The following is an 18,792-nucleotide window of genomic DNA, read 5'->3' as shown; positions in this document are numbered from 1 at the left end:
GAGATAGTGTAGCAGTTAAGGGCCTCACATGTTCCTGCAGCCTGATTTGTCCATTGCATTACTTTCATATTTACAATACTTTTCTTTCATCAGTGGAGTGATGACTTTTAGCCTGATGTTGAGGGCATCTGACTCTACACATCTCTGTATAATTCCTGTAAATCAAAGTGTGATTAGGAAGTCTTGTTCATGCTCACACATTTTGTGCAGTAAAAAGCAACCTGCCCTTAGTAACTGGGCTAAAGTGGCTAAAATGTCACTGAAAACTCAGAAGTCTCTTATATGCAAATGTTTAGTGAGCAGTGCCGGTGATTTAATTTTGGACTTGAGACATTTTGATGACCTGATGTCTAAAAATTTTCAACAATGATATATTGCTTTTAAAAATTTTTTAGCAAAGCAGATGTGCAGTATGTGTTCCTGACTAGACTAGATACTCGTGTAGAGTGGCTCTGAAGCATGAAGTTTTAAAATGGCATGTCAGTTACTTTGGTAACTACATATCCTGAGGATCTCTTTGTTTAATTGCTTCCACATGTCTCACTTCTTTGCCTGGATCCTCTTCTCTTGTGGGGTTGGAACCACCAAAATTCTGAAGTCACACTGTCATGTTCCTGTCTAAGGGCTAGTCAATAGTGATTAGGGCAGCAGCTATGTATAAGGAGGTAACCCCAATATTCTCCTTGCCTTGCATCCTGTTCATTTGCTGTTGGTACCAGATTGTCCTTGAGAGCTTGGAACTGGCAAGAGAGGGTTTGTTTTTTTTCCAGAAGCAAGTGTCAGAAGTCCAAGTCATCTTCTCTTCCTTTCATTCTGAGATGTCTTTTTCCTGAATCTGTTTTGAGCTTTCTACTTCTCCCTTTCTTATTCTCTTTTTGAATGGACACTTATACTGCATACCAACTGTATCTCAATCTGCAGAAAGTTGAACCAAAGCTCCTGACTTCTCCAAGAGAGGTTTTCTTGCTTTTTACCCCCTCTTTCTTTTTATCTTCTACCCTTCATTCCCCTGTGGTTTGATGGGGGGGGGGGAAGCCCCATTTTTGGGAGCAGCAAAACGCAGACAACAAATTGTTTCTACTCCAGTCCCGGCAGCACAGGCCAGGAGTGCCAGAATCAGGATGGGAGACATCATCAACATGTTGGGAGAGACCTGACCTATCCTGGAAGCTCAGTGTTGCAGTCCTTTACCTCGTTTTCTAGCTCAAAGGACTTCCATACCTTCACATGAACCTGACAGAGGTAATTTACTTGCAGTACTGTCAGGAGCACATTTTATGTACAGTTTATAAGTCCAATAGGAATTACTCTTTTCACCCCACGGTTTCTTCCTCTTTCTCTCTCATCAGAGCTGCTGTACAATAGCTGGCTATCCCTGTCTGAGCTATAACCATGAAATTTTTTTTCTGACTTCAGTTGCTTTACAAAGTTAAACAGGGAACAACACTATTTATAAGCACATTATGTAAACATTAGCAGCAGAGGTCCAGCTGCTTAGCATTCAATTAATTTAGTTCAGTCAATATTGCATGGTACACAGTTTTGTCTGCTCGTATTGTAAACACATCTTGCCCTTGAGCACTTATTTCATTTGACTAATTAAGATCTACTTCTAAGTGCTCTCATTTTGTTGCCAGGCAGACTCGCTCAATTTTAGATAAAACTGTTGTACTTGGTGAAAAAGGCATTCGAAATCCAGGTCCATCTGGTTGGTGCCATAGTGAGTCAGGCCAAAACCTGCTCTTCTTTAAGACAGTAGGGTCTCTGCATACCTCAGGACTCAGACTGGAGATTAATCTGGACATTTTGTATTTCTTACTTAAGCCAGCATGTCTTATATGAGTACACCTCATATTTCTATGCAATATCGTGTTCCCATCTGAAATGGTGAAAACCCTTTAAAATTTTTATTATTTAATTCAGGTGTGTAATTTTGTCAGATAGATAAATATGGAGGCAAGTATGAGGCCACTGTACTTGGGCTTTTTAGATAAATAACAAGAATGAAGTTTTCATGATGGTCTGCCCTTTCTTTTCTTATTCCTCTCCCCACCAAGGGAAGGCGGGGAGTGAGTGAGTGGCTGTTTGGTACTTAGTTGCCAGCTGGAGTTAACCCACTATACAGGCTCACTCACTACTCTGACTATGTAAGTAGCTGAATTTTCAAATCATGAACAATTGTAGAAAGATTCAAAGTTATCCTGAGCTACATTAAAATTTTCATTCAGACAAAATTAACAATAATTGAGAGGAAAAAAAAGTACTTTTCTAAATGAAATTAATTTCAAATACAAATACCAACTACATTAACTTTTGAAAATGAAATATTGACTCATTTTAGAAAGTATATTTTGCAATGCACATGTATTGTACATGTACTTCACATTTTCTGTGTGCATATTTTTCCAAAATAATTATTCATTACTGAATTGATATACTTTGCTGGGGAGAAATTCTTGCCTGAAAAGTACCATGTTCCCTTGGGCAATGAACAGGCTGAGTTCAGCAGCAGAGTGCAGTCGTGCACCAAGAAGATGAATGCCTTCTTGGACATCAAGGTATCTGAGATACTGCTATGGTTGTCAGTTTTCCCTAAGCACTGAAGAATGAGTAGGGTATTTTTGTGGCTAAAAGCATAGGCTGAATTCAAGGAACAGGCTTTTTAGGTGGTTGATGTACAAAGTCTGCTTGGTATCTGCAGTTTTGTGTGGAGGGAGGCAGACATGCAGCACACACTCATTGGTGGGCTAATACAAGGTGTAATGGAGGGGCAAGTGCTCCATGGAGGGAGAAGATCCAAAGTCTTATATTTCTGTGTGCCTGATCTTGTTGATACATATTCCTGACCACAGTAAGTGTATGAAATATTTGAATTACAGGTTCTGTTGCTTGGACCCTAAATGTGAATACAAATAAGGCTGTCACGGTCTGTGTGGTTTGGATTAGAAATGGTAAAAGTTTAAATAAAGTTTGTTTTCCCAGGAAGAGCTCTCCATAGGTAATTTAGTGATCATAGAATCATAGAATCACACAATCATAGAAAGGTTTGAGTTGGAAGGGAGGTTAAAGATCATCTAGTTCCTCTGTCAACCCTGCCCAACCCTCCAAGGGCAGGGACACCTTTCACTAGACCAGGTTTCTCAAAGCTCCATCCAACCTGGTCTTGAACACTTCCAGGGATGGGGCATCCACAACTTCTCTGGGCAACCCATTCCAGTGCCTCATCACCTTCACAGTAAAGAATTTCTTCCTAATATCCAGTCTAAACATACCCGCTTTGAGTTTGAAGCCATTTCTCCTTGTCCTGTCACTGCATGCCATTGTAGAAAGTCCCTCTTGTAGGCTCCCTTTAGGTACTGGAAGATGCTATAAGGTCTTCCTGGAGCCTCCTATTCTCCAGGCTGAACAGCCCCAACTCTCAGTCTGTCTTTGTAGGAGAGGTGTTCTCTCCCTCTGATCAGCTTGGTGCCTCCTCTGGACTTGGTCCAGCTGGTCCACATCCTTCTTATGTTGGAGGTCCCAGAGCTGGACACAGTATTCCAGGGTGGGTCTCACAAAAGTAGAGTAGAAGGTGAGAATCACCTTCCTCGATCAGCTGGTCACACTGCTTTTGATGCAGGATGTGGTTGCCTTCCTGTGCTGGGAGTGCACATTGCTGAGTCATGTTGAACTTCTCATCAAACAAAGCCCCTAAGTCCTTCTCCTCAGGGCTGCTCTTAATCCATTCTCTACCCAGCTTGTATTTGTACTTACACAGGCATTTACAGAATATAAACGAATAACAGTGGAGGAGGTTGGCCACATGAGGATTGGAGATGAGAGGAGATTGACCATACATTCCGAGTTAAGTCACTGAGATTATTAGCCAAAATTGCACCTCACCAGCAGGAACAGATTGCAAGACTGGATAGCAATCTAGCAACCTTTAGGTGCTACTTCAATAGCTCAGATCTGTAATTAGAGTTCCCATGCAGTCTTTCCATTTTCCCTGGACATCAGCACTATGGCTATGCAGCCCTGATCCTGGAGTCCAGTGCCTCAGGTGAAATGAATCATTGTCTAATTCAGTTTCCATCTACATGCTGATGGACAGTTGTCCCTTTTACAAATAAGGCTTGCTCTCAAATGGTAACATATATTTGAAAGACTGAGGAAGACAAACATGTATCTTTCTGCACAGATGTTTCCTGCATAGCCAGGGAGATCTGAGCTGGCAGTCTGGGAAACTTGGTGCCGCTGTTTCCATGAAGATTGAATTTCTGATGAATTGAGGGCTGCCAATCACCAGAAAAGATAAATTCAATGAAAAATTGTATCAGTATGAATGAAGTCTTCAAACACAACTGAAATAATCTATGTTTTCTTGAAGTTTCCCACACACTGTGGTTTGCTCTAACAACCTGTGTGTCTTTGTACAGCCTACTCTTGCACTTAGTGTTTGTTGCTATAAGTTTATGAGGAAGATGAATAAATAAATAAAGCTGTTAGAAGTGGTAGGAGAAAGCTAATGGAAGAAGCATTAAGAATTTTATCTGAAAGGCTCAATTCTGTTCTCAATTCTGCAGAGCGGTTTCCTGAGGGCTGGAGGACTTGCATGTGAGTATACTGCCCACTTAATGAAACTACTTATATTAATGCTGTCCCAGGTCAGGTAAACCGTCTTCCCACATTGAGATTTGAGGCACTGTGTTTTGTTATTTGTATTACTGCAGCATCAAGGAACCATAGGTATAGATCAAGACAGAGACTGGATAGGCACTGAGCAGATAATTTCTCAAGATTTATAATATCTGTAAACTCCAGTGCATTTGGGGCAAGGCTTCATTTTCACAAATTGAAGTGAATCCATGAGTACCAGAGCCTTCTTTTATACAGCAATTCACATCTTGGCAGAAGACAAGGAAATACATAAACTATATTTATGGCTGTAACATTCTAGGACAATTGCATTATCTCAAAGCACAGTGTACCAGCTCTTCCAAGACTGTGATATAAACAGGTGGAGAGGTTATTTTTCCTTCAGCTCTGACTGCAGAAATACTGACTCATTTAAGAGCACAGTTGCTTCTGGAGAAATCAGCCCCTCACCTAAGTGCATCCTTAATTTTTTTTTAAACAAGCCCAGTTTTTCCTTTTACTACTCCCCTAACCTGGGGGCTATCAGAGGCTGAAGACTGAGACTTGATGAGGCTATGCTGAGAAGTGACTTGGCTCCAACTTTCCTGTCCTCTGTGGTCACCAGGGGACAGTCTGCATCCCGTATTGGTACCTCTGAGGCTACTGAGATGGCACTAAATGAGAAGAGCAGTTGGTGAAAATAACTGCATTCCTCTGTGTGCAATAGAAAACTGCTGAAGATATACCAGACTTGACTAAATTCATATGTTCATGTACTGGAATAATTGAATGTCAAAGATTTGCTATTAAAATCTATATATCCATAGAAAGACAGCCTATCCATCTTTTTGAAAATGAAAAGAGAAAGTCATATAGACTGTACTATCAGCATCTGAGTAACTTGTAAATTTGTGTGCGGTGTAAAAATACATTGTGAAAGCAACATAACTGATTTATAATCCTCTGGGGAAAGAAATCTTCCCAAAGTGTGGAAACAGAGCAGTTGCTGTGGCTTAACACTAGTGTGCTGTGAAGAATGAATTATTTTATCTTAGTGACTGACTTAAGCAATGAGTGGTAAGGAATGGTTTAAACTGAGCCAAAAATACATTTTAAATTTTGATGGGGAAAAAAAGGCAAACATGCAGTCCTATTTGGCTAATTTCTCAGTTTCAGTATCAACAAGCTATTTGTGAATCTGCCTCTCAGAGTATCTAAAAAACAACTTCCTCAGCTTCACAGCACTGTGCTAGTCTTTCTGTTCCTGTGATGCTTAAATCTCCTACTGTGGATGCTCATGCTGTAATTTAAAAACCTCTCCTGTTTTTCTGCCAGCATGTTCTCTGCAGCTCAGAAGGATGGCATGTCAGAAGTTAATGTGGATCTAACAGATTGTTGTGTGCATGCAGAGTCTCCATGGCTGATCCTTCTGAGAGTGTATTTGCAATGATACAAACTCCATGTGTGTATTCTGCACAGGGTATATTGAGAAATCTAGGGTGTATTATCTGAATGTCTTAAGAAATTATTAAAGTGAGTTTCAAATTGCAAAATGTGTTGCCCAGAGAGTAGTCACTTTGTTGTCCCAATTGGCTGTATATGGGATAAATTCTGCAGCCTTTTGTGCTGCTCTCCATTCCTGCTCTTGCTGGGATGTTTCCCATGGTACTGTCTTGCTTATTTTATGAGTGTGTTATAATAAAGTGTACTTTTCTATTTTCTGCTGTTAAGTGTCTTTCTGCTGGGCTTTGTGGGAGCTAGTCACTTGAATCTGGCATTTGATCCACAGAAAAGTCTTTGTGAAATAAGGCATTTTGTGCATGTCATAGCACAGGCAGAAATGGGAGTACAGCAGGCATGGATGGAGACTCACCTGTACACTGGTGCGTTGTGAACACTGTGAGTGGGATGAGGTGCTAAGAACAACCTATCACTTAGAGGTGGCAGATGAAATAAAGATGTACAGGCTGGAACCCTTCTGCCTTTTGCATTCAGATAGTTAATCATCTCAGAAAGACGCACTCTTTGAGTGATCTGAGTTTTGGAACTCATACCTCTCTCTCTTGTCTTAGTCCACCAAGTTTGAAAGAAATTTAAGGCTGAGTATGTATTTTAGAACAGTTAAAGGAGTTGGTCAGAAGCAGAAGAGAGCTTTTATTCCCAGTGCTATGCTGTAATAACCAGAGACAAGTCAAAGTGGAGAAAATGAGAGTTTTTCCTCCCCAGGGTTTGCAGGGCCCATGGGAAGGAATACATGCCAGAACATGGGTTTATGGCTGACAGGTCTCGTGGGGGAGCAAGGGCAGTCTGAAGGGGCTGGAGTGAGAGAAGCTCTCCATTTACAGATGTGGCAAAACCTAAGCAACTGTGAGGGGGAGAGCTACCCTCATTAGGAACATCAGAAATGGAAGCTCTTAAAAAAAGGCATTGGGTTGGTCATCCTTCCAGCCTTTTTCTTTTCTTTTTTTTTTTTAATTGGGAAGGAGCCTTGCAACTGGCTTTGAAAATACTCCAATAACCTCCACTGAGAAGGGAGAAATTATGCCTTCTGTGGAAGCAATTTGATATGCTTGGTGAGGAGAAGCAGGATGAGAACAGATGCCCTTTTAGTGGTTTTGGATACTTTAGGGAAAATACATAAGTGGATCCAGTTCAAAGATCTTGCAGCCTAAGGCACCAGAGCAGTAATATTCATTAGTGAATTTTTATTGCCAGGCATGAATAAATTACTAGATATCTGGTGCCTGCAGACTGGCAAAGGAAGAGCTGAATAGGAAATCTTGCATTTAAGACGGTTTTTCATCTCTAAAAAAATATCCCTGTTTGTCTGAGGTGTAGGTTCGTACATCATTGGTAGTTTAAATGCAATCATACCCTGGATCAATGCAATCTTGACTCAAGCAGGGAACTGTGATAAATCTGTTCAAATCTCATTCTGTCAGATAGCTCTGTGCCAACAAAGGTGATAATGAATGTTCAGGTATGAACTCAGTTGTGTTTTTCTGACAACAAACTGTGTAGAGGTTTGAGTGGAGTATTTTATTGATTTACTGTAATATCAGTATAAGCTGGTTGTGCTTTCATCGAAGCATTGCATATATTTAGTGTTAGATCTATTTCTATATGAAGAACAGACAACCAAAAAACCAGCTGAATCAAGGCAGAATTGCCATTTTTTATCCAGCTAAGTAAATCTTCCTCTTTTCCTCAGCTGTATTCTCAGGTTTCTGTGAGCTTGTTCAGTTCGCTCACGCAAGTGGTGTCTAAGAGTGCTGCTGACAAGACTAAAGCATGGTTCAGTGTTGCCGTGTCGATCCCTGAATCATGCTGCAGCTTTCCAGTTGTCATAGAGACACAGATTTTTGAGACCAAAAGGACAGTTCTGATAATCTGCCCAGACCTGTTGTAAAACACATAATAGCTTGCCAATAAGTAAATAACTTTGCCAAATTGCAGACCAGCCTGACCCTCCCTCTCCTGTGCCAGTGAAACATATTTCACCGAGGTCTGGGAGATGCTGTAAGTAAAACCCTAAATGGGGATTTAATTTATTGTCAGTGATGCTGTTGGCACACCATTATTTTCTGATAAGTGAAAGCCAGGTGCAAGCTTGGTCCACAAGGTCACGCTGTGATTGTGATACTGGCGACCTCAGAGGGACGAAGAGTATTAGAGTAATAACAGTATCTGTCTTATCTTGTAGGTAGTGTGATGAGGTCAGCACTTGTGATTGTAATGAGAGATGCTAGAGTGGGGCAGCTGTGTGCAGTCAGAACTCTGACAGACAAGCTCTGGGTGATACAGCTGTAGCAGTTTCAGTCTACTGTTCCTGGTTGTTTGCATCCTCCTCCCGTCTGCTGCTTTATCAGCTAAGATCTGTGTCTGCATCTCGCCCATGCCAGTCCAGAGCCTGTCGTAGCTGCTGCCAGGGACAGCGGACTTGTGCCAAGGCACTTGGTTCTGAACTGTCATAGCAACTGTACCCTTGCCAGAGGCTACCTGGTCCAGCAGAATTAACAGCTGGGGGATTTAACATCTTAAATTGCCAAGCTGACATCCATCAGAGCTCGTGTGAGAGTGCCAAGCAGTCTGTGTAACCTCCAGCCAAGTATTAAGTCTCCTCTTTCCCAATATATGCTAATCTGTGAGAAATGGATTGTTACAGATTCCAGCTCTGCTGATGAAGCAGTTCCAGTTATAAAATCCCTTGATTTTGTACACTGAAGTTTCCAGTGGCCATCATGGTATTAGGCACTGGAACAGGTGAAAAACGTCTGATATGGTCTCCCCACCTGCCACTGCAGAATTTGGAATAAGGTGAACTGCTTGAGAAAAGCTGTGAAAAATGTGTGTGAAGAAACACGTGCAGCCAAAATGTTCTCCTCCTAAATGTATACATTTCTCTGGTTGACAGCCGTGCATATATGGCTTCCACAGTCCTGTAAGACAGTTTCTGGAAAGCTGGAAATGCAATTTTTTAATGAAAATAATCTGCTGGCTCAATATAGACATGCATTATCCATGCCTTTGCTGTACTGCTGGGGAGGTTTGATAATAGGGCAGTGTTTGATTCCTTGTGCTCTTTTCCATTCCTGTGTCACACAGTTTTTTTGCTGCTATTTGCAAGGCCTGAAATTACTCACTGTTAAGTATTATTAAGGAACAATTCTTAGCATTTTAGATTTTCAGGGATTGTCTTTGGCTAATTTCCACAGCATCCCTGTGAGCTGAAACAGCTCACTGCCTTTCTGCTTGCAAATAGTGTGATGTTCATCTATTCTTTGAGCAATTAATCTGTGGGACTTCCTGGTTCCTCTGGAACATGCTCCTGCAACAGGAGTAAGTCACCCTTAAAAACACACGGAAACTCAAAAGAGGGACAGGTAGTGTGTACTTCAGCATTGCTTTGGCACTGCTGCAGAGCTACAGAGTTGTTGTGGATGCACTGGGGAGCACCCAGATTTTGGAGAGGAAAATGTGTCTCCAGCTTGCTTGTTTCAGAGGTAGGGAAGCACCCTGGGACAGAAAAACGACTCTCTCAGAAGTCACCTGCCTGCCATCCTTTAGGAATGAAGGAAATCCTGCAGCTCTCACAGTACAACAGTACTGCTCTGGAAGCTGGTGCCACATGGGTTAAGCCATATAACTGTACACAGTATAAAAATGAACAAAACTACTTTCCAGTGCTTTGAAAATGGTTTGTCAGTGCCCATACTGCACAGGTTCTGTCTAGTGGTGAGAAATGCTGCTTGCCATTACACAGGCTGTTCCAGAAATGCTTAGTGATTACAGCACCACCTTCCCTGGTCCTTTTATTTAAGGAACAGTTCTGCCCTGGGGTTTATTTAATTCCTGTCTCTCCCAAAATTGAGATGGATAAGCCTTTCTACCAAAGGGATATTTTTTTTTATCAAAAAAGCGTTAACAGTTTCGTGTTCATCCTGGCTCTGTGAATATTTGTATACTGGCAAAATAGAAAGTTTAATAGCTGAAGGGTGATGCAGGAGCTGGAAGGAGAGCTTAAGGGTGAGATTCTTATAAACCAGTTTTGTCATGGAAGGAAACACCACATGCCTAATACATGTGGCATGAGCAGAGAAGCAGTGTCATGGTTATCACCTCTTTAATCACCCTCTCCATTCTGCCTCCTTGTAACTTTCAAGTGGATTAGCGGGTAAAACTAAGTACAGAGTACACAGGACAACTGGCTTACTTGTACTCAAATGCATAAGAAAGAAGCAGTCAGCCAGCCCTTCTGAACTCTGTTCTTCCAAGTATGATCAATAATTTTCAAGAGTTTTAGAGGTGCAGAGGAGAAGATCTGCGGTGCAATAGAAGTTATATTTTAGGTGGAGAATTGTCAAAGATACCAATGCCCCTGATGCATATACTACCTCTGGGCTTTCAGTAGGAGGCAAGCATGTCTGTGCTTTTGTCATTCAGTTGATAGTAGAACTGACCTAAGTACTCATGAGAAATAATTCAGTTTCCATTTTTGACCTGTTGGCAATTTGTGATCAGCTCAACAAGTATTAACATATCAACATATGTATCTCTGGAGACATGAATTATTTATGTGGGTGTTCAAAAGGTCAGAAAAGCAATTTTCTTTTGGGGATGTACGACTGGCCATGTGATTTACATGGTATTCTCTCATCCCTGATTGTGTTAGCATTTTAATTGCTTATTCCGTCTGATCCCAATTTTGATTCTTGATGAGGTCTCACTGATAGTAATTCTCACTGAACATTTATCCCTAAAAAGATTCATTTATGTGAAAGCTTGTGAATAAAGAGGTGTAAACCAGTCAAGTATCCATCTGATTTGTTATTTGAGCTGCTGGCTGATAAATGCTTATGTACTTTGATCAGTTTCAGTCATGATTGAGACGGAGACTTCAAATCAACTACCTCCCAGCAAATAATACAGGTATGAATTCAGTATGGAGGCAACTTCAGTATCATCACCCATTTTGATTGCTGTGGTACAGTATATATCCATTTCCTCCGCTGATCAGGTAGAAAAGCTACTGAGGAGATGTGTCATGCACTTTATTTTGAAACACAATGTATGACTCATTCCCCAAATATATCCACTGCATGCCTTAATAGTTTTAAGCCAGAAGATGAGCTAAGCAGCAGCAAACAACATCAAGAAAACTGGTTTGTGCCAAAAAATGCAGGGGACTGCAAAGTCCAAGGATAGGATGACAACCATGTATCCTAACAAGCAACTTCTTAGGTCCCATAAATTGGTGCATTATGACACTCAGACAGAGTTTTGAACTATCAGAAAGTGACTGGGGAGATCAGTAGGGTGACGGGCAGCACTGGAAAAGGAAGCTCTAGTTGCCTACTGCCTCTGCTTCTTGGGAAGGAAAAGAAAATGGCTATATATGTGTTCATACACAGGGGTGTGGGTTTGTGGTGCTTCAGTCAGCTCAGGGCAATGAGCTGATGTACAGCTAAATGAAAGCAGATGTACAAGGAAGATTAATGCATGTTGGTCTAACACAAATATTCATCACATGAACACCAACTTGGCCCAGCTTGCCATGCTACTGTGTCTGTTGAGGGGGTTTGATATGGTGCACAACAAGTATGTCCTTCCAGACACTTTCTTGAACGAGTTGAATGGTGAACAAAGAATAAGCTACTGCGGAGACTCTGCACGGCAGCTACTGAAGTGTTTCATGGGGAACCATGACAAAACTGTCTCCCTGCTTCTCTTTCTGACATGTCAACGTGCAATGCCAAAACACTAGGATCTTAAAAAAAACCCAAACCAAAACAAAAAAACACCACCATTTTTAGATCTCTAAAGGAATAAATGAGCAGGTAGTGTTCAGACAAAGCTCTCAAGTAAAAATAATTATCTTAAGCTGATTGTGAATGTTTACTTGATTAAAATCTTTTGCTGGTGGAATAAAAGGTTTGTTGTTTTTAACCTGACAGAAAATTTATAAAATTACTGTAGAGAGACTTTCCAGGAAAAGGAGGAAAAGCAAATAATTCTTGGGAAACCATTTCGAGTTTCTTGCCAAACAATATAAAATCTAAATTAAAAGCTGCCCTTCCACTGACTTACTTCAGTATGGAAAGTAATTTTGAAGGTATTTGGCCATTTCAATGCCTTAAATAAGGCATTTTTTCCGGTGGCATTAAGTAGAAATTATAAATTACTATAAACATTGGGCTGAGAGCTCCTCTTTTGCTGGGCTCTTGTGAGCCTATGAGTGCTCTAGACTGACTGTATTTTTTTTTCAGTGCCTGACAACTGCCGCTTCAGATATGTTGAGATGTACAGTCGATTAAAACCTCTGCAGTTCAGAACAAACTGAAATCTTTCCCAACATTTTCTAAGGCTACAGAGTTACCTTGTCCTCTTTGGTTCAGAATTTTTTATTTTGTTACAATACTACTAAACATTTTATATGCAATTATTCCATTGTTTTGACGCTGCGAAAATGTTTTTATTTGTCAGATCTAGGCAACTGAAGAGTAATAAAATTCTTTTGAAAATTGATGCTGTGAGGTTCTGGGGACATCAACCTCCTTTCAGTCCACAGCAAAATCTTATATCATGAATTTCTGCAAAATGAAAACTGTATTTACTGGACTGCTCAGAGATTTTATTTCCTTGGGATGTGCTACAAACAATAAAAATATTGCTTTTGTTAATGACATAAATACCAGGAAATTATTTTCATTAACCACGGATCAGCTTTTTTCTCTGCTTATTTAAAACTTCAAACTATCCATCAAATATTAAAATTGTTCTTTCTCTGCAGTAAACGGAAACAAAAATGCTGTACTTGGGGAAATCTGTTAATCCTTTCTAGAACCTCATATTTTAGAGGGAAGTATTAGTACAAAAAAAAAGACTTCTTGACTCAGCACAACAGTTGCAATGTGAAAAATGGAAATTCTATGACAACTGCAGCATTATTTTGCCTTGGACTTTAAGTAGTCTCAACCAGTTTGTTTAGACAGACTCCTCTGCAGTCAGTGGCAGCAGCTGGTCTGACCAACAACAGAATAAAGATTATTTTCAAAAACCTTTAGCAGGCATTTCTCTAAAAGCTACTATCATAAAGGATATAGAGACTGTGTTAATAACAAAAATTTGTAAGTGCACACCTTGTTCCTATGCTCATGGAAGACAATGACAAAGCTCTCGTTAACCTTGGTCCTGAAGGATCAAGTTGTTTCCTCTTATAACCTCCAAGTGATCTGGTGAAAGCAATTGATCAATCCTGCCACCACCATGTGGGAGAGATGTTAGACTTATGTTAGAGATGAATGCACCAAGGTGAAGTAATTAGCTCAGGTTCTGCAGTGATTATGCACTGAAGATGGACAGTACTCAGTTGCTGTCCTCTGAGCTAATCATCAAGAAATAAACTCTTCACTTGGTCGACAAGAGATTTTGAAAGACATCTTACAAACTTGGATCAACCAATATTGTGAATGACACATATTTTGGCTTATGCATTATAGAAATATATTGGGTATGTTCAGTGTGCAAGCTCACTGGACACACAGTGTTTCAACAACTTGTTCCTGTTTTGCCTAACCTGTCAATGTCTTTCAGTCCTCAGCTGTCATTTGGCCAACCCTCTCCCTCCAATAACTTACAACTTTCAATTTCTAGTGTGCAGTTTTGTTCATCCAGAGGATATCTGCGTAGGTCCATCATGCAAGCAGCTGTTGTTGTGATCCTGTAAGAGGAGGGTGAAAAAATAATGAGACTTGAAACCACATTTTACTTATTTGAGGTGGCAAGATTTTTTATAGTGGCTTTTCTCTTTGTTTAAATGTAGAATGGTTCTGCACATGGATTCCTGGCATACAGGCTTCTTAGAGCTTGTAAAGCATGATTAATTTATACAGCACAATATACTGATTAATGTATAAAGCATCAGAGCATATGCCGAATATTGTAGAGCAGGATTTTGACTGAAAACCTTACGTGCAAAAGTGCTTTGGAGAACATTCAGCGATATTTCTATTTGGGCATCTTATTTTTAATGTTCTTAATTCAGACACCTTCAAATTGTTTTGTGAATTTTTTATTTATAACTCATACTGCTGACAGCTTTCTTTTTTCATTTTATTGTCACTTACTGTTGTTTTAATTTTGTCTAATAGGTGTGTGCACTTTCATCCATGTGGTAGAAATACTGGTAATATCTTATTTATCTTTAATTATCTTTATGGTTTCATGATCAGTTTATCATTAACTATGACAATTGAACATCACCTCTTAATAATGGCATGAGCCAATCAAACGCTTGTGACATATAACATTGTATGGTGGCTACTTCATGAATGTTGAGAGTAACTGTGATTGCAGGCTGGATATTTCATATCCTTGCTCCTTCTAGAGGGCATGTGAGTTGATACATGGTCTCTAAAGATATTCTCCATAGCCTAAGATTTTTTGAAAAGCAATTCCTCTCCCTTTGTTATACCATAAATCACAGAGCATCTGAACAAATACTTACTGATAAGCCTGTGACATGTGGGAGGAAGGTTAAGAGACTTCATGAGGATAGGAGTCAAATTTTAGCTTTCTTAAAGGTCCCTTTAAGAAAGACAATCATATTGGTGTTTTCAAACTCACAAAAGTTTTTTCCTCTTTTTTTTTTTTTTTTTTTTTTTTTTTTTTGGTGATAGATGGGTTCTTAAATGCTTACAAAACTTTTGAAGCTGTGAATGGTCAAACTTGATTTGTAATTTTATTGGTCTCTCTCTCCCCTCCTCTCTCCAACGATTTCTACCAGAGAAAGGCAGATAACCTCTTTTCTTGATGTGGATTCAATCCTGTTGTTCCAGTTCCATGTTAATTAATACCACAGGAACACATCTTGAGATTTTACTTTTGATGTGCTGAAAGTCAGGCACACTTACATGCTGTATTGGGGTAACAATCCTTGCTGTCACCAACTGCTTTACTACTGTGACATGCTTCAAAATATCCTAAGTCTACAAAATTCATCTGTCATATCTAAGTATAAGGACTAGAAATGGCTGTAATGAGAACCCATCCATGAAACCATTCTGGAATACTGTGCAAAGTGCCATGAAAATGGTATATTTATACATTTTCTCAGGCTGATTTTTGTCACATTAAATTGAAATGCATGTGTCTTAAGAGGTTTTGCATTTGTCATAAAAATGGTCAAGGGCTTCAGCTGCGGTAGGACCTCATTTAGATTTGCCATGTACCAACTACACCTTACTGACAGGCAATGAGAAGACATGCAGCACTAATTTGTCAGACGCCTTCTTAATAATGCTTAAGATCATACATTAGTCACAGTTAAATGCTTTTTTAATGAAGGTGTCATAGGGCAATGTTTTGTTCCCAATTAATAAATTGGCTTCTATGGTAATTTAGTTCACCTATATCAACCAGATTTTTTTATGTACAGAAAGAGAAGTTGACATAGTGTTTTCTAAACCACTGCAGAGGTGCAACACAACCCTGCGTCATCCTCAGACTGCTCTATGATTTCAGGAACTCCCTTTAGGCTTTGGCTTTTGAGTAACGAGTTGAGTGGTGAAGTGTACCTTGACTGTGCCAGAAACTCTTGCTTGGCTAAGGTGGCGGTGGCACTGCCTGTACAAGGGACTGCTGTTGCCTGACCAAAAAGGGGAATGAGAGATAATCATCCATCCCCTGACAGCTTTGAAACCTTATTTACCTGAATTGTAGCCTGAGTGAAACAGTACCATTGTTACTGAACTTTTTAAAAACTCCAGTAATTACCAGCTTGGATTACAGCCAGGATGGAAGACAACAAGCATTTTGCGACTCTATAAGCGGCTGTTTTAAGTGAGGCCCTTTGAGCTGTCCTGGAGTGCAGTGGGATGCAGCAGCATCTCTCTCTGAGAGGGAAGCCATTCAGAGCTCACCAACTCTCAAATTTGCAATACTGGCAGAACTGTCACTGAAAACTGATGGTGAGACACGGTCTGACTCCCCCCCCCTCAAGGTTCAAGTCTCACCCACTGAGAAATGACAAGGCATTTGACCTTAGTATTTCACTGAACTTGAGGGGAATTTTTAACAGGTATACCTTGGTAAATTTATGTATACACAGATTTATGTCTGTATATATTTGTGTGTGTGAATTGACTGAAACACACTATAGCAAGTCTAACATTAATGTTGCTTCTTGGATCCATAATTAAGTCACTGTGTTAACTGTAGTAAATTCTAATGAATCCTTTTACCATGTTAAATTAGTCAATTATTAAATGCAGCTAAAGCCTTTAGACTAAACTATATGGTACTGAAATTGGACTCAGACTCACCTAGGATCTATCAGGAATTTAGAAAGCAAGGGGCCCCTCTCTGAACTTTGTGACTCAACAGGAGGGTCTCTCTTATTCTTCTTCACCCTTACTCTTTTGCATCCCCCACTTCTGAGTAAATAATTCTAAATTGATTCTAGTCAGATTTTCCTTTGTATGCTTCATCTATGTAATAAATAATAGAGTAAACCTTTCCATAGCACTTTGTGAAGTCGTACATTCATAAATTTATATAAAACCTTCTTTTAGTAATACATTTAACAGTGATTCTTTGAGTTACCTTAACCACTCATTTGACCACAGTGTTTAAGCTATTTCCTATTGGCCAGTGTATCCATACGGCTGACTTTTGCAGTTTTTACATAAGCTACATAAGTAACAGCAATTAGCTATTTTTCATAACATCATAACATAACATCAATGCAAATTAATAGTGTAGTAGTAAATAATGCAATTGTTCACACCTGGAATTTAAATACTCTACATAATTTTCCCCCCAGACATGAATTCTGACAACTGCATTGTCTTCTCACTATTTGTGCAGTTTTTGGCACCCTGCATCGTTTGGTGTTTCTGATCTCTAATACAATCCAAGAACAAAAGTTAATGTATGTGTTACTAAGACACTGTACTGCTAATTGCAGGTGGGGTCTGGAAGTAAATGCTTGGATTATGGAGCAGAAAGTTAATAAACAAAAATAAGTTAATTTTTTCTGGCAGCAGTAAGTGATCCAAATCTGTCTGGCCTGTCTATTGGTAATATCTCATCCTTCATCCTGGTTAATCACTCCTTGTGATGCTACAAGGAAAGGTAAAACAAAGCACTTCATCTATGCTCTCTGCCTCCCTCAGGTAGGTTTTGCATTCCGTATAGGACCTGTGAGGCAGCCTCTGTGCTTTAGAACTATTCTTCATACTTTAGGGAAGGTTCATACTTTGGGGAAGGTGGGGAGCAGCTTTCCCCTCATGACTCTTGCAACCCCTTAGCAGCAGTGCTGAATGCTACTGTGGCTCTCTGGTGCAATAGCAAGCAGGTGCTTCCATGGAAGAGGGAGTTAAAGGGCTTTTGCTGAAGTTTGCAGAGACAAGGGCTGTACAACCTGAGACAGGAAAGACAGTGGTAGGTAGTGGAGGGTATCTGTCAAGAAGCTTGAAACTTGTGGCTTCCAGCATCAGGAGAAAGGATCATGCTTCCCTTGTATACCCATAGCTTTGGAAGTGGTGTAGTGCCCTGTACAGGGGGATGATAAGCAGTATCTGCCCAAGGATTTGTCAGAGCCAGCTGAGCCTGAGCTACACAGCCATGTGAATGGGAAAAGGCCAATGGGAGCTGCTGGAGGCTCCTCCCTGAAGGGAGGACACAATGTTGTCCCTTCTAAAGCTGGAGGTGCTTAAACTTTATTGGGAATCTTAGGCTTCCTTGAAACTAGCTACTTGTAATTGTAGTAGGAGTCTTCACGATCCAGCAACATTCATTGCCTGTAATTCATAAATCTGCTTTTCAAGCATTTCTTTCTCCCTTATGGTAGAGCTCAGCTGTATAAAATTGTTAATGGCATTATGCTCTGGATAATCACAAAACTTGTTTAAGGAGAGAAATTAAACCCAGATGCAATCATAGTAATTGTCTCGACGAAAAAAATAAAATCTTTTATTATACATACAGTAAAATCCCAGACCTGTTAGTGGTTGTACTCTCTCAGAGGAGAGAGTAACTGATGGCTTGCACATCAGTTAAAAATAAAGACATTCAAATGCAGAATACAGGAGTGTAATGGCAGGAAGGGAAAAGAAATACTCTGAAGGTAGGGCAAAACTGCAGTAAATCTGTCTTCAAGAGGATTAGACCTGAAAGTCCCTCACACAAGCAGTTTGTGGCAATGGCTGAATATCATGAGCCTCTGTAAATGTTTAGGTGGAGGATTAATCCTACATTTGAAGCAGAACTATTTATATTTCAAAGTAGGATATGTTTCTTCCAGGCTTTCCATTCTTAAAATATGTTTTAAATTCTGGTGTTGGGGCTAATGTATTTTGTTTGTACAGTGACTTTGACCATATTGTCCTTACATTCTTTAGATTCATTTGGATACAAATGAAAAAAAATGGGATTATGCAAAGAAGGCAAGCAGTTAGGTAGAGATATATGATTACACTACTTAATTTCAATCATGTCAGTACTCAGAGATTCTGGGGTGGAATGAAGCCTGAACTGCCAACAGACAAGATAAATAGCATTTGCATAAAAGCAAAATTACCTGATTGTTTTTTTTAAATTGTGGCTTGGAGTTCAGGTTATCTGATCCACTGCTTGGCTTTGATGCCTTACTCTCTGAATATCATATTCTTACTG

At 39.9% G+C, this 18,792-nt stretch overlaps 1 protein-coding gene across 6 annotated transcripts in view; it reads right to left on the bottom strand.

Annotated features, from left to right (window-relative positions):
• The window catches only part of GABRB1 (gamma-aminobutyric acid type A receptor subunit beta1), a 129,187-nt gene that overhangs the window by 21,798 nt on the left and 88,597 nt on the right, over positions 1–18,792 (bottom strand). For all 6 annotated transcript variants that reach the window (XR_005564930.1, XR_003540096.2, XR_005564929.1 and 3 more), the window contains one exon: positions 13,755–13,837. Coding sequence is in view for 3 of the 6 variants with exons in the window: in XM_027717690.2 (XP_027573491.1) it covers positions 13,755–13,837 (83 nt within the window). In the remaining 3 variants the exon portion in view is untranslated. The remainder of the gene's footprint in view (positions 1–13,754; positions 13,838–18,792) is intronic.

This window comes from Pipra filicauda, unplaced genomic scaffold, assembly GCF_003945595.2.
Source record: "Pipra filicauda isolate LSUMZ 115617 unplaced genomic scaffold, ASM394559v2 scaffold116_size3395265_pilon, whole genome shotgun sequence".
Lineage (NCBI taxonomy): Eukaryota > Metazoa > Chordata > Aves > Passeriformes > Pipridae > Pipra > Pipra filicauda.
This window is presented reverse-complemented; position numbering and strand designations above follow the sequence as displayed.